Genomic DNA, 15056 nt, shown 5'->3' on the forward strand with positions numbered 1-15056 from the left:
ATTCACCTTATGCCTCCCCTATTGTTTTGGTAAATAAGAAAGGAGGGGATGTTAGGTTATGCATTGACTTCACAAACTAACCAAGGGGTACTGGCAGATCCCCATGAGTGATGGGGCTAAATAAAAGACAGCCTTTCTCGCACCTGATGGTTTATTTCAGTTTCGACGCATGCCTTTCAGGCTTGTGAATGCACCAGCTTTTTTTTACGTATGATGCGTATTTTGTTGGTAGGTCTTGAAGGTAAAGTTGAGAATTTATTTGATATTCAAAATCTTGGGAGGAGCATGTACTGATTGTACAGGACGTTTTGGCTCGGTTAAAGAAGGCGGGATTAACCGCAAGACCTTCAAAGTGTTTCTTTGGTTTTACTAATTTAGAGTTTATAGGTCACCAGGTAGGTGACAGTATTTTGCAAGTATTGCCAGATAAATTAGAAGCCATACAGCATGCAGCCAGACCTGAAACAGTAAAGCAAGTAAGGTCATTTTTAGGCATGGCTGGATACTATCGTAAATTTGTACCAAACTGCTACAATAGCAGCTCCTTTCAGTGATTTGACCAGAAAAAGTCATTCAAGAAAGGTAGTCTGGGGGAGATTCCCAGGAATGTGCCTTTAATCATTTGAAAGTTTTATTGAGTAAGCAACCAATTTTAAGGTTGCCTGATTTTACTAAGTTTTATTTTAAGATGCGATGCATCAGGAGTTGGGCTTGGTGCAGTCTTATTACAGAAATATGAGGAAGGAAAATTTCCAGTGGCATATGCCAGTCATAAATTGCTAGCCAGGGAGAAGTCTTATTCTGTAATTGAAAAAGAGTGTTTGGCAGTGATTTGGGCATTGCATAAATTTCATCAATATTTATATGGTAAAGAGCCATTAATTTATTTAAATAAGGCATGAGAAGTAAACAGTAGTGTATAGGTTGATGCGGTGTTCCCTGTATTTGCAATCATTTAGCCACTGTATTATAGCAATTAAAGGTAGAAAATATAGGTTCAGACTATTTAAACAGAATTGAGGATGCTTGAAATTACTGTTACAATATTTGTTTTTGCAATTTTGAGAAATGTGAATTTATTGGTAGTTGATGCTGATTATTGGACTGAAAATGTGCCATGTTCAGTCTTGATGAGGGGGCAATATCAGCATCCTTTCTTCTATGTTTTTGTCATATTACCTCAAGTATGCATGGGAAGAAACGGTGTACATTGCCGTGTGATAACTCTCATAAAGGTGATTGACAGGTCATATTTGTTTTCAACTCTGGAAGGACAATTGGAATCTACCAGGTGTGCTGTTACAGTAAAACCTGTCAAAACCGACCATTTTCAGAGGGGGTCGGTTTATTCATTTATTGTATTGTTTCAATAAAATAATTTACCAAACAAGACAAGAATATTATGGTATGTACATGAAATCAATAAACATTAAAATAACTGTTCGAACAGACCAGGTAAATATTGCATATCGTAACTGAAGTTCAACGTAAGTTCACGTGAGCTACATGTAATTATCCTAATTTATGCAGAAAGTCGATTTTGCTGTTAAGTCAATGAATCAAAAGTTTTGACTGCTTTAAAGAACATCTTTTTCAAACGATTTGGTTTTCTGTTAGAATATTGAGATCTTGGATATCTGTCAAATAACTGGAGTCTTTGTTTATTGCAAAGTTCTATAATATCCTCAACATGTCTAGCACATCGCCATGCGTCAAGTCACTGTCATTGTGGGGGTCGATAATTTGACTGCTGTTGCAATTTATGTCATCGTTGTCTGTAGATTCATGGTTTTCTTTGTCTGCAATAAAATTCTCAACAATGTGTTGCTCCCACTCGCCGTCATACGTTGCTTCAGTCGGTATACGTTCATCAAAGTGGAGGTATCAATGCTACGCTGTGTTTGCGGGTCTGCAACTTGCTAAATGAGGTTTCGGATTTCTTTGTTGTCGACTGCTTCTTCGTCATCATCAATTTCAATCTTGAAGCCCCCTTTACAGAATCATTCAAAAGCACAAAATTATCGATCAGAATCGTTATGAAAACTCAATGTCTTTTGATCATTGAAGAGGTGATTATGCAGTGCGCTTCACCGCAACTGAAGTTGATGACGTCGATCATTTGTATATATCCGTGGTCACTATACTGTCCAGACACCACGCGATGCGTTGGCGTGTGGTGTGAAAAACTTAATCAGTTGCCGTTGTTTTACTTGGGACGTTATGTAATGTGAGATTTGGTATTGTTTCTGTGACGTTCACGGTAGATTGAACACAATGCACACTTTTTAGGTCGGGCAGACCGGATTACTAGACAGCGGACATGGTGCAACTGGAGAAATTTCGGGGCTACATAAATCGATCGGTTCTGACAGAAGTCGGTTTATCCAGGGATCAGTTTTGACAGGTTTTACTGTATTTGAATAACAAAGGATGTTTATGATCTACTGAGTTGCCTACGTGACACAGCTGCTAGCAAGATCACATTCTGATTGGCTCATGTGGAAACCCAGGTGGTGTCACTGAATCTGGGCCATTCATGCCTATAAATAGGACAGACTGAGGACAGTTGGGGTCTGTCATTTCTACTGTGTATCCTGTGTGTAGCTACTGCGATATTGTGAATCGAGTGATACAGGCTTCAACCATCATCCTGTGAGACTTGTATAAACTCCCGGTATAAACTGCGATCTCCTGCTTCCAGCGGTGCCCTCCAGAATAACAGCGTTCCTCTGCAAGCAAGACTCCTGTATTTCTCCGTTGTTGTGTTGCAGAAGCCATTAACTGTCTTCCATTTCTACATCCTGGAACTGTGAGTTATGCACCAATGCACACTTCCCTAAGCAATCCCATATTTTATTGTATTTCATTGTATTTTTCTGTGTTTTATTTCTTGTAATTAGCTTTAACTCGATATTTTGGTGTATGTGTATCTCATTTCCAGTACTATTGTCTTGTCTACCCCATACTAGCAGTGAAAGAACCCCCTGTCCAGTGTGAGTTCTGTGGGTGCCCTCTCATTAGCGATAAGCACGCCTTACACTGTGACATCAATATAAGATTTATGCTATGCAATATTGAGTTTCAATTTAATTAACGAGCTCATTTGCATATTTAATGAATTTTGAATTTTTGTTGATATCTTGTGAACTAATAGTCCAAATGAGAACAAAGTTGGTATAGACTTACTTGATCTGTCAATATAAGATGTGTGCTATGCAATATTGACTTTCAACTTAATTAAGCTCATTTGCATATTTAATGAATTTTGATTATTTCTTAATAGCTTGTGAACTAATTGTCCGAATGAGATCAAACTTGGTATAGACTTACTTGATCTGTCAATATAAGATGTGTGCTATGCAATATTGACTTTCAACTTAATTAATGGGCTTATTTGCATATTTAATTAATTTATGTTAATATCTTGTGAAATATTAGTCAAAATAAGACCATACTTGGTATAGACTTACTTGATATGTCGATATAGGGTGCCTTGTAATGTTGATTATCAACTTAATCTTCCTACCCGATTTTATACATATACATTCAAACTTTATAATTCATAGCCAACTATAATCACATCTGACAAGTGGGGGCTGTGTCATCTTCAGATGACTTGTTTCTAATAGTTTACACATTACTGTTTCATGTTGCGAATCATGAACACTGTCGTAAAATAACAGCCTCTTTACGATACTTGCAAGCAGCGGATAAACAATGTTGTTAAGAATATCAGAAAAATGAAATCAACACTGTAAGTGTATATGACTGTACTCGAAAAATATACATGTGGCACTCCCATGATGCACTTCATCCATTACATGTAAACTTGTTTGAAGAAGAACGGAAAAAACGTTCATCTGTCTTTTAAAAATCGGAGGTGGTTATTGGTCATTCGTGTAAGATGCACCATAAAAGTATCACAATGCACCATGGGAGTAACACAATGCACCATAGGAGAATCACATTGCATCATGCAAATACCACATTGCATCATGATAGTATCACAATGCACCATGTGAGTACCACGATGCACCATAGGAAAATCTCATTGCATAATGCGAATACCACATTGCATCATGGGAGTATCATAATGCGCACTGGATACGGTATTTTTAAGATATTGATAATTTCATTATATATGTGGGGTTTATTGGAAGTCTGACGTCTCTTAAAAAAATACATGTATGGTGACCTCATTGTCACATAATTTATAACGTTTATGAGTCATTAACATATGGACATTAAGCACACCAATTTTCTTCTGATCAATATGTTTCGACAGGGGGCGCAGAAGGTGTCTTTTGATTTTCAGTGGTTGCATGGTAACTTGCGTAAACTTGTGGTGGCGCTTCTTGGTATTGGGGTGGTGCAGCGTTTTGGTACGCGTAACCTTCTTGCTGGAGTGGGTATCCTGCGGTCTGCACTAGCGGGTACCCTCCTCCCTGTTGGGGTAGATAACCACTTGATTGTTGGAGGGGTGGATATATAGTAGCCCCTGTAGTGACAGGTTGTTGACCTGGTCTACCGTAAACGTGAACTTCAATGTGGCCAGCAGAGGGCGCTGCAGGTATTTGATGAGTTGTCGTGACTATCAGAGTTTGCGGAGCGTGCCTTTTTGCAAGGTCTTCATTTGTCGATGACACCAGACACGGCATACGAATGATATCAATAATCCAGCCAATACCGCATATACCCAGTGTAAATGTGTACAGTAAACCACAACACACACGGTCTAGATAGTACATGTGCAGACCTGACAAAATAAAGAATAATTGAAAGAATAAATACGTTATAAAACCCCAAGTTAATAATTATCGTCTACCCATGAGCCTTTGCGTGTTTAGCGTGTTTTGTTATCGTCGCTTGGGACTCAATTCCCGCGCGTGCGCAGTTGACGACACTCCCGCTTTAAAAGACTAACGTCACGCAGACTTCGTACGTATTTTACGCGCGTTATATACGTTTGAGACCCACGTCACCCTGAGCGATATGCACGCTGGGTAAGTGATCCGTTGACGAGCAGAGGGATGCCAAAGTCTACATTGTATCCATGGTAACACAGTAAATGTCACCGTGACTTGTGTATAGTTAATAGTTGACGTAGTCAATGGACAATGTGTTGACTAGACAGCTCGATATCCTGTTACTCAGTGATTGACATTACTACAATGTCAGTATCCATAAGGATATTGCCTCTTTTTTTCTGGTATATCTGCAGCATTGAACCACAGCAATGCAGTATAATAAACACACGATGGTCACTGAACCGATATATCATGTTTCGTACCTAGCCCTGTGTGTAGGGTGGCATAGCGGCCGGAACAGCAGAAATGTACACAGGGCTAGTTTTGTACCACAATGTCTCGCAATACAGACTACCATCAATGATTGATCTTCGTTATCTACCATCCAACTACAACGTACTTCGGGAAGCGTGATTCCTAAGCAAGGACGGACCTAAACGACTCCAACAGACACAACTGACTCAAATAAATTCCCGACCGAACCCAATCCAGTCGCAAAAGGGGCCAAATGTAATCTAGTAACTGTTTTGAAACCCCGAATACCGTGTTTCCCGTCGTTCACTCACAGTAACACTGTAGTATAATTAAAGAATAACACCAAAACAACAAACTCACCTAACCATCCGTAAGGGATAACCAGTATGTAGCCATCATCCAATCTTTTTCGTGGTGGGATATACTGTCCTCTCGCCCTAGCCTCAAGTTCCTCGTTGACGGACGATACCAGGCATGGTAGACGGACCAGGTCGCATATCCAACCCCAACCGAGCAACCCAAGCGTAAACAGATACAACAGTCCCCAGCCGACCCGATTGAGGTAGAAATGCTGAAGGCCCAACCAACCAAAGGGTATTGCTAATAGATACGATATGCATAGACTCTTCTTGGGCGCAATGCGGACACCTTGTTCCTCATCCGCCATTTGTAAATTATACATGTATACTAAATAATAAAGGTCAAATATGGAAAGGTTAATAATTACAAAATGATTCACCACATAAACTATCACATGGTTCAGACTAAACGCAGTAAATTACATGGGCGTGACGATATTTCAGGGTCTATGACGTCATCTAATAAACACACAAGTTACGTGTTTCACAATAGATGTTTGTGATATGAAGTTCAAACTAAAGCGATTTGAAATGAACAATTCATATACAATAGTAAAATCGGAGAATGATACTACTATTAGATAACTATTTCATTTTATTTTTTCGTCTTGACTGTGTAAATATTTTTATTTCAAAATGTCAATGCGGCGTAGACATTTTAAACTGGCAAGTGTTGAACTGGTTATCATTTCGTGTGTATGGAATATTAGAAATTCGTGGGAAGAATTTTAAAAAATAGAGAACAAAATATTTATAAAGAAAAAAGTTCACACATACTTGAAAGAGAAAATCAAACAAATTACAGCAACGACATCATGAAAACAAACTAGGGCTCATAGCTAAGTAAGATAATAAAATTGTTTATTATCACCGATAGAAATACACATACAGGAATAAATCGATTAGAAGCAGCAGAACACACGTCGGAAAGTACAAATAATTACAAAATGTGGGTGAACAGGTATTACAAGTCTGATTTTTTTAATTCAACTATATGAGAAATTGTTGAAAATTGCTATCTAAGTTCAACATTGTAGTCTTTGATAGTGTCTCCCAAGTGAGAAGTTAGCAGTACATTGCCCTGGGAGACATTTTATCCACAGGTGTGTCGTCACCTGTGCATGCGTCAGATGGCCATAGCGTGTCATTGTTTACAAACAAGCATCTACACATGAGCCTTTGCGTTTTTAGCGTGTGCTGTTATCATCAATTCCCGCGCCTGCGCAGGTGACGACGACCCTCCCGCTTTAACTTATTCTTATTCCGCAAGGTTCGTTTGATTTTATTCATCATAATTTCCCTCTAACTGGAAGATAAAATGTTTCATTGTTTTACACCATTTCCACATTAGAGACACGTACAACCCTATACATCAGTCCATTTTCGTTTTTCGAATGCCAGACATAGGGTATATTATGATCTTGCTTGTAATTTCAGTTTCATAATTTTTAATCGATTTTCCATTGTAATAAGATCCACAAGTACTGCTCCATTCGCTGTATAACTGTATTGTCGATGTATTTACACTGCCGTAATTACCAAGTAATGCCCTCATAACTGGGCAACGGTTATTCAATTTTTCTATTAGTTTTATACAGTGAGAGTGATCAGATAAGTTCCTTGTTAACCAACATCCCAGATATTTATATTTAGAAGCTTCTAATATATTTGACTTTCCTTGCAACTTACAACTTTCACGACTTTCCGATGGACTTATATCACTAACCGTCCAACTTTCACGATTTTTCACCAAACATGTCTGATTTTCCAACCTAACTTTTCAACTTCCAGCTGAAAGTTCTTTTAGAAAATATTTCTTAATATAACAACTCTTAGGTTAATGTAAATCATAGTTTCTATAATCTAGCCTATTTATCATTTACTCGTATGTATCTATCCATGGAAGGTACTAACGTTAGTACCTTCCATGATCTATCATACACCAGTAAATTAATTTAGATTCATGTGCTGCAAGTTAGAGCGCACATACACAAGCGGTCATTCCTCAGCAGGTGATTTAGCATTTCCCGTTCGAAGTCGTGAAACTCTCCGTTTTCACGCAATCTGGGAAGTCCGAATTACTAGACGAAGTACAGAACGACGAACAAACACATACCAAAAATTATGTCTCAAAAGTAAATATTCGTGATATATTTTAAGTCTATCTGAACCGGAATTGGAAATGTGTTACTACTCTAAATATCGAACCATTCTTTAGTATGGGAGTAGTAAATATTTGAAAGTTTTTTATAAATTTTGAATGGCAGTTGAAAATTTGACAACATTTCCCGTTCGAAGTCGTGAAACTCTCCGTTTTCACGCAATCTGGGAAGTCCGAATTACTAGACGAAGTACAGAACGACGAACAAACACATACCAAAAATTATGTCTCAAAAGTAAATATTCGTGATATATTTTAAGTCTATCTGAACCGGAATTGGAAATGTGTTACTACTCTAAATATCGAACCATTCTTTAGTATGGGAGTAGTAAATATTTGAAAGTTTTTTATAAATTTTGAATGGCAGTTGAAAATTTGACAATGTGTTCACAGATGCGCATGCATTGCATTAATTCGGCCATCAATGAAAAAAACCTGTAAGACTCGGGTAATGGGCATTATCCAATCGCTTTTACAGCCAATGAGAGCATATTCTTTGGTCGGTCTTTTAATGTTCTCCAGAGCAAATAAACTTCTGTGAAAACATACATGCCTTCATGGAATTCACTGTTTATATGTAATCAACCTATATCACCCCCCCCCCCCCACACACACACACACACAAATTTGAGACATGGCATGTCTTTACCACAGTTATTGATTGAAAATATAACACCTAAAACTGTAGCCTGACAAGTTGGCGTAGGTGGCGCCCTGGACTGCTGCACGTTGGTGGGGATCGCAGCAGTCCAGGGCGCCACCTACGCCAACTTGTCAGGCTACTAAAACTGGAGAGTATGACTTAATTCAAGTTCAGCATATCAATGGGTAGATCCCTTCAACTTGGGTGTGCGATACACTCATGGAGTCCTATTGTTAACTTGTCTGTATGCGTATGTGTATGTATACCTGTTTACTCTATAGATATCTCAACAACCAATAGCCAGTGTCTGGATCAAAATAACAACTTGTTTATCGAAACACATAAAATAGCATCCTCAATTAAAGTTTACGGATAACATAAAGAACAAACAGCACTAAGCAGAGAATAAAGTTCATACATCCTGGTTATATTGCTGGCAATCAATTATTTATTCAAAGTTTTGTCCTAGTCATGTAGTCATATTACAGAAAATTCTTTGGGACATATGACCTATTAATTTCCTGTTAGAAAAACATAATATAACAATGAACACATTAACAATTACCCCGGTAATATGAAATGAATGATAAATTCACTGGGCAAAGAAAGTCAAGAATGTTCATACTTTTTTATTGCTTCATATATTCTTACATCTCTTGTTAAGTCATAAAATATTTCTGAAACAGTAAAATATACTTTTAAACTCTCGATAAAATTGGAATCCTTTTTATATCGTATTTTACAACTTAATAAAATACGAGTACGGCAGTGACTGAGATGAAGCAAAGTTTTCAATAAATCGGGGAAAGTCTCCTGAATGTAAATGATATCCGCTCCTAGTATGATGTCAAATGTTGGAAATTGGTCCAAGTGTTTGCCCCAACAAAGTTCTTTGACTTTTATTTGACCTGTGATGTCATCTGGCATAACATTATCATCAATATTTTGCTGTAGTTGTTCCAGTGCCATTTCACGGTCGGTGATGATGACATTGCCACCTGAATTAAAAACAATAACCAATAGACATTTATATCAATAATTTGTGATGTTTAATTTTTCAAGTTCAAAGTTCGACAGGATTGGGGAGGGGGAGGGGTCATAGCAGAACATTATTGAGGTCATAGGTTATGGGTCATCATTCTTGAGGTCATGAGTCATCATTCAATGTTATTGGTGAAATGAGGTCACATGATGATTTGATAAATATTGATATTTGACTCTTCCAGCGTATTTCTTTTTTCTCACATCATCTTGCATCTTACTGTGAATAGATTTCATAACAACGACAACACTTTTGCAGAAAATAAACGGATGGATGTTTTTCTTGACTATGGGTAAAGTTTTACCTTGCTTACTGTTTTCATTCAGAATAATAAAACAGCTATTGTCCTTGACTTCAGCCAATATTAAGAAGTATATATTTACAATATTGGTTTAAACCAAGGACATAATGTTCATAGTAGATTAAGATTATGTAAATTAAAGAAACAGACATGCCATGCTCTTCACAATGTCTCACTAGAAGGGTGTTAACAACACCAAACACAATAAAGAAACTCAGTAAACAAATTTGCAAGCTGAAATTCATTATCAATTTAATTTAGGAACCACAGCGGGTAAGAAGGTATTGCCAACAATTAATTATTAATTAATGTGTTGCATATATACTGGGTTACTGAGCATATGTGCAATGCATTATGGGAGTGAAATTGAGCATGATCTCAACATACTAGTACATATACTGTAATTAATCATTTACTTGTTTTTAATTTTGTTATTAAAATCCACTAAATTAAATTCATGTGAGTATGGTAAAATAACAATAGTTCATAAAATTAAAACCCAGTGAAATTGCTCAAAACATCAAAATAGTGAAATTAAATTCTAGCGAAAACAAATGGTTTTACAGTATGTGCCATTGATGTTTCTGCATCTCAATACAAGGACTCATATTTAGTGAATTTTCAATTTGGTCAACATCAAAAAATACTGTAGTTGCCTGCAATACCAATATTTTATCTCAAATATGAATACCTACATGTAGTTCATTGACAGATACATTATCGCATCCACTTATGTTTTGATCATGACTGCCCATTTTTTGCACAGTGTGGAAGCTTTGGTTTTCCATGGGTTCCATGGCAAAAGTTTTGGACATTAATTAAATATGCCGTGGAGTGGCAGATTCAATGTTCAATGGGTTTGTATTAAAACACGCTTTTTGTCATATAAAGTTATGCTTTTTGGAATATTTTTATATTTACAAAAAAACTAAATTCTGAATCTGATATGACCATATTGTGTTTGCATGTAATTTCATGAGAAATGTTCTACTATAAAACTGTATACTACGACAGATAAATGAAAAACTCCCGAAAGATTGCTAGTAATGTTATTGCATCGTTCGCACACAACATGAAAAGTACATACCTAGTAAAGCTGTTACCATGCCAACCAATCCTGTACCAGCTCCTAGTTCTATTATTGTTTTATCTTTAATATCCAGAGCATGTTCACTGATGGATTTTTCCAGATATTCACAAAACACTATGGCCTAAGAGTAAAATGAGAAAAAGTATTCATTTCCCTGTTCATGCAGCCTAAAAAACATACTCAGTTACTGTGGTTTATCACACAATCTGAGGAGCTACCTGTATCCCGGTTAATTGTCAGATAATTGTAGGCAGCAGGCCATAGAACATGTGTTTTCTGCATTAATGTAGATGACAAAATACTTAAATGACAATACGTTCTCATATTGAAACCCCATGTTCTTAAACATTTTCAGTCAAGGCAAAGCAAAATACATGTACTAGCCTGGAATCCAGCCATTCAGTGTGCCCTTCCCAGTGTGCTCAAAAATGGCCCGCTGAATCATTGCATAGACAATACAGAATTATGTGTCATCACTAACTGGCTATGTCCATGGATTCAGTACATCACCATGGGAACACATATGGGCAGACTGACTTGTATGTAAGGCCAGCACACAGCTCTCTAGACTGATCACTATTATTATTTATATCTATTATTTGTAGATTTTCAAAGTCTTAAGATAATAGACCACATCTACCACATAGATACCACATCCTATACAATTTGAAATTACTTTGTTTTATAAAGAAAGAATGTCAGGCAAAAATTTATATATAAATTCTCAAAATCACTGTTGTTGTCATAGGACAATGATTCCCACCCCAAAAAAGCCAGGATGTTCACCCAATATTGAATTTTGCAAAGGATTGTGGGATAGACAAATGAACTATAGAGGGTGTTTCCAGGGAGGGGGAATCTATCTTTTCCATACAGCCCTGTGCATCGACTGTAAACCTCCTGTTTTCTAGCAATGCATTTTTTAAATTGTATTGTTATATTGCTTTCCAATAATTTCACTTGGAAAATTGTTTTGAAGATTTGTATGCATATTTTTTTTACTGTTTTCGGCTACAAGCTGTCTAACCGTAGGAAACATAGAGATAGGAAATTTCATTCTATCCATTCAATCATTCTAATTTATGTTTTATATTCTTTCCATATCACAGTTAAAACAACATGTACTGCTTGAAAACAGGAAAGGTTTACAGTTGATATTAACACGAGGCTGTATGAAAAAGATACGAGTCACCCACAATCCTCAAAATTGAATATGAAGTTAACACATTTTTTTCCTATAAGGGAATGACCATAAGAAATTCGGGGGGGGGGGGGCTCTTTTCCACAACTAAGCCACATGATCATGGAAGTTTGTGGCTGTCAAGTGGTTTTAAATAGGAAGTGATTTTGTTTATGTCACCTATCACAAATTGTAGTCAATACATGTATGTTTCATACCACATAGGTGGTTAAGGTGCACACTCAATATTTTTACTGTAATTTGTGACTTAATTAGTGTCTGCTAGCAATAAGAGCAGTTCCACCACAATTATGATTTCCATATTTTAAAATTGTCTGCTAATTATTAAATGTCACCTATCACAAATTGTAGTCAATACATGTATGTTTCACACCACATAAGTGGTTAAGGTGCACACTCAATATTTTTACTGTAATTTGTGACTTAATTAGTGTCTGCTAGCAAAAAGAGCAGTTCTACCATAATTATGATTTCTATATTTTAAAAATGTCTGCTAATTATTAAATATCACCTATCACAAATTGTAATCAATACATGTATGTTTCATACCATATAAGTCGATAAGGTGCACACTCAATATTTCCCAAAAAATATTGGGAATAGTGATTATATACACGCACATAAAGATACACTTTCAGGGGGAGTGAGTACATTTGTTAGAATTTCTCTGTTTAAATTAATATTAGCCATTTACATTAATATATTGATGTCAAACTATGATTACGTGATGCAAAAAGATGCGATAAACTTTGATTAAAAGCATTATTATGCCTGATAGACTATGGCTGCTAGTGTGTCTGCTAGCTTCCACTGTCTGCTGGGAGTGTCTGCTAGCTTCAGCCGAGTTGCAACTTCCGGGTAGTCGACCAACGATGAACTCAATGATTATACCTACCGCTTCCCAAACAACAGCAGCCACGCCAACACTGCCCCAATTCTGTCTTATAATAATGTCTTTCCCTGCAAAATTGAAACGTCTTTCCTCTAACTTGAACGGTCCTATTTGTGTGGGGTTGTACAATACCAACGCCATCGGAGAGATCCCGTCTTCCTCGCAGTCAACGCCAGCACGACACGTGTGGGAAGCTGATTTCAAATCCCCGATTGATTCGCTGGTGGATTCGGGTTCGATGTGAGAGTTTAGATAGTCCTGTGGCGATACATGGTTACTGCTGATAACAATAATAAATATACCAAGCAAAATGAGCATAGAATTCTTCATGAATTAATCCCCAAACATGCGCGCCGTGTGTCCCAGTGTTGACCTGTGACCTTCGACCTGACTGTGCGCCATCACGGTAGACTACTTAATAACTTTCGTTTTTATGAGACTTTTGAAGGGGTAGGATAGGATATCTGATTGAAGGAATAGGGACACATGGGTATATGGTAATCGTACGCGATTTTTTCGTGCACACCATCATTTTGAAATTCAGTCACATATTTCGTGAAACTCCTATATTAGTTTATTTTCAGTGAAATAAAAACTAATCATCCCGGCTGGAGCAAGACTAAGGAAATCGTGATGATTTGAAGCCTTAGTTAGGGAGCAATGTGTCACGTGACCACACAAAGATAATGTGGTGTATTTCTTAGAAGTGTTTAAATATTTTGTTTTATATATTGATCAGAAAGTTATTAATTGTCATGACATCATGAAACCCTTATTCTAGCAGCAAACTGTAGCTACTGTACTTGTTTGATGGAATACAGTCTCTAGTACGTCCTTGATTTTCCCCTACGTGTGGATTAGGTTTCAGCACTGCTATTCCATCGAACGAATTCACCCATCCTACTGTTTTCAATTCACCCATCACTTGTTAAATGCCCAAATAATTTGTTTCTTTTAACTCTGTTCTGTTTACGCTATGTGTATACGCCAGTTCAAACATTTCCACCAAGTACGTCCACTGTATCTCCGAAGTTCGTGATTGGTTTAATACCCCATACCACGTGACAGTATAGTTGCCTTAGCCCGACCCAGACGACCGAGTTACAATTTGATCAAATGTCATCTCTTCACAAAGTTGCATGCAGGTTTTTACTACAAAACACGAGTGAGACCATGCCAATATGACCTTTTCGACATTTCGTCTGCCGTTCATATTCATCATACTTTCATTTCAATTGGTTCATGCCATCAAAATAAAAAAAAACGTTGAGATTACTGGAGAATTTTTCGAGATGCAAGAGTTCAAAATATCATAAAAATGGTCAAAACTAGCATTTTACACTGTGACGTAGCTATAAAGTGCTCAGTACTGCAAAGTTTGAATTCGGCTCAAACTGCCTTAAACGAAAATGGCCGCCGAGATCTCGCTTGCGTTATTTGTGATCCGCTGTCAACAAAGTTTGTATTATTGAATATCCGTCGTCGTCAACTTCACATTTTCGTCTTCTTCTTCAACCGTCACTACAAATGTTCCTTGGATGTTTGTCAATCAGATATTGTTCATTTTGTGACGATACTTTCAATTCTCTAATTTAAGTGAATATTTTGGCCAATTTTTTCAACTTGAAAACGGCTGGCCAAATTGCTATAGATATATATTATATGTAGATAACTTGGGTGGATCTAAATCCTATTGATTCATTTCGCGATGATACTTTCAATTTTCTAATTATAGTCAATATTTTTGTCGTTCTGGGTAAAAAAATAGCTTGTCCAATTGCCGATATTTTAGGTTGGTGGACCTCAGTCAGTTTGATTTAGTTTATTCCTTTATCAGATTTTTCCCATTTAGTTTCAATAACTTCAATTTTCTTATTTATTAAAATAAGTGAATATTCTTTTTATCTTGAAAATGGCTAGATTGATTGGTGTTTATTATTTATTTTATTGCAATTACAAATGCCAATCGTAAATATGGTGCACTTTACCACAAATACACTATCGATGACAGGGTTATAAGGTTATCTCTATATCCAATGGTCATCCAATGCCCTATTCGGGTATCAACAAAACACTGACCCCTGC

At 36.9% G+C, this 15056-nt stretch overlaps 2 protein-coding genes across 2 annotated transcripts; both read right to left on the bottom strand.

Moving 5' to 3' along the window:
* Window positions 1-4130: 4130 nt before the first annotated feature.
* Window positions 4131-5951, bottom strand: LOC144363561 (uncharacterized). The gene is made up of 2 exons (XM_078014165.2): window positions 5643-5951; window positions 4131-4756 (listed from the first exon to the last, which is right to left on the bottom strand). The coding sequence occupies exons 1-2, from the start codon at window positions 5947-5949 to the stop codon at window positions 4269-4271; spliced, it is 795 nt and encodes a 264-aa protein (XP_077870291.1). The 5' UTR covers window positions 5950-5951; the 3' UTR covers window positions 4131-4268.
* Window positions 5952-8870: 2919 nt separating this feature from the next.
* LOC102807509 (protein N-lysine methyltransferase METTL21A-like) lies at window positions 8871-13357 on the bottom strand. The gene is made up of 3 exons (XM_085495543.1): window positions 12975-13357; window positions 10876-10999; window positions 8871-9443 (listed from the first exon to the last, which is right to left on the bottom strand). The coding sequence occupies exons 1-3, from the start codon at window positions 13299-13301 to the stop codon at window positions 9055-9057; spliced, it is 840 nt and encodes a 279-aa protein (XP_085351669.1). The 5' UTR covers window positions 13302-13357; the 3' UTR covers window positions 8871-9054.
* Window positions 13358-15056: the final 1699 nt, after the last annotated feature.

The sequence above is a fragment of the Saccoglossus kowalevskii genome, chromosome 22, assembly GCF_978046115.1.
Source record: "Saccoglossus kowalevskii chromosome 22, keSacKowa6.1, whole genome shotgun sequence".
NCBI lineage: Eukaryota > Metazoa > Hemichordata > Enteropneusta > Harrimaniidae > Saccoglossus > Saccoglossus kowalevskii.

What these genes read in the sequence shown, in the direction of transcription:
- LOC144363561 (XM_078014165.2), bottom strand. Translation starts at nt 5,949, where the DNA reads ATGGCGGATGAGGAACAAGGTGTCCGCATTGCGCCCAAGAAGAGTCTA. An exon ending in TATCCCTTACGGATGGTTAG is followed by an intron (nt 4,757 to 5,642) that starts GTGAGTTTGTTG and finishes TTATTTTGTCAG; the next exon opens with GTCTGCACATGTACTATCTA.
- LOC102807509 (XM_085495543.1), bottom strand. Translation starts at nt 13,301, where the DNA reads ATGAAGAATTCTATGCTCATTTTGCTTGGTATATTTATTATTGTTATC. An exon ending in CTGCTGTTGTTTGGGAAGCG is followed by an intron (nt 11,000 to 12,974) that starts GTAGGTATAATC and finishes TTTTACTCTTAG; the next exon opens with GCCATAGTGTTTTGTGAATA. An exon ending in CATGGTAACAGCTTTACTAG is followed by an intron (nt 9,444 to 10,875) that starts GTATGTACTTTT and finishes TTTTTAATTCAG; the next exon opens with GTGGCAATGTCATCATCACC.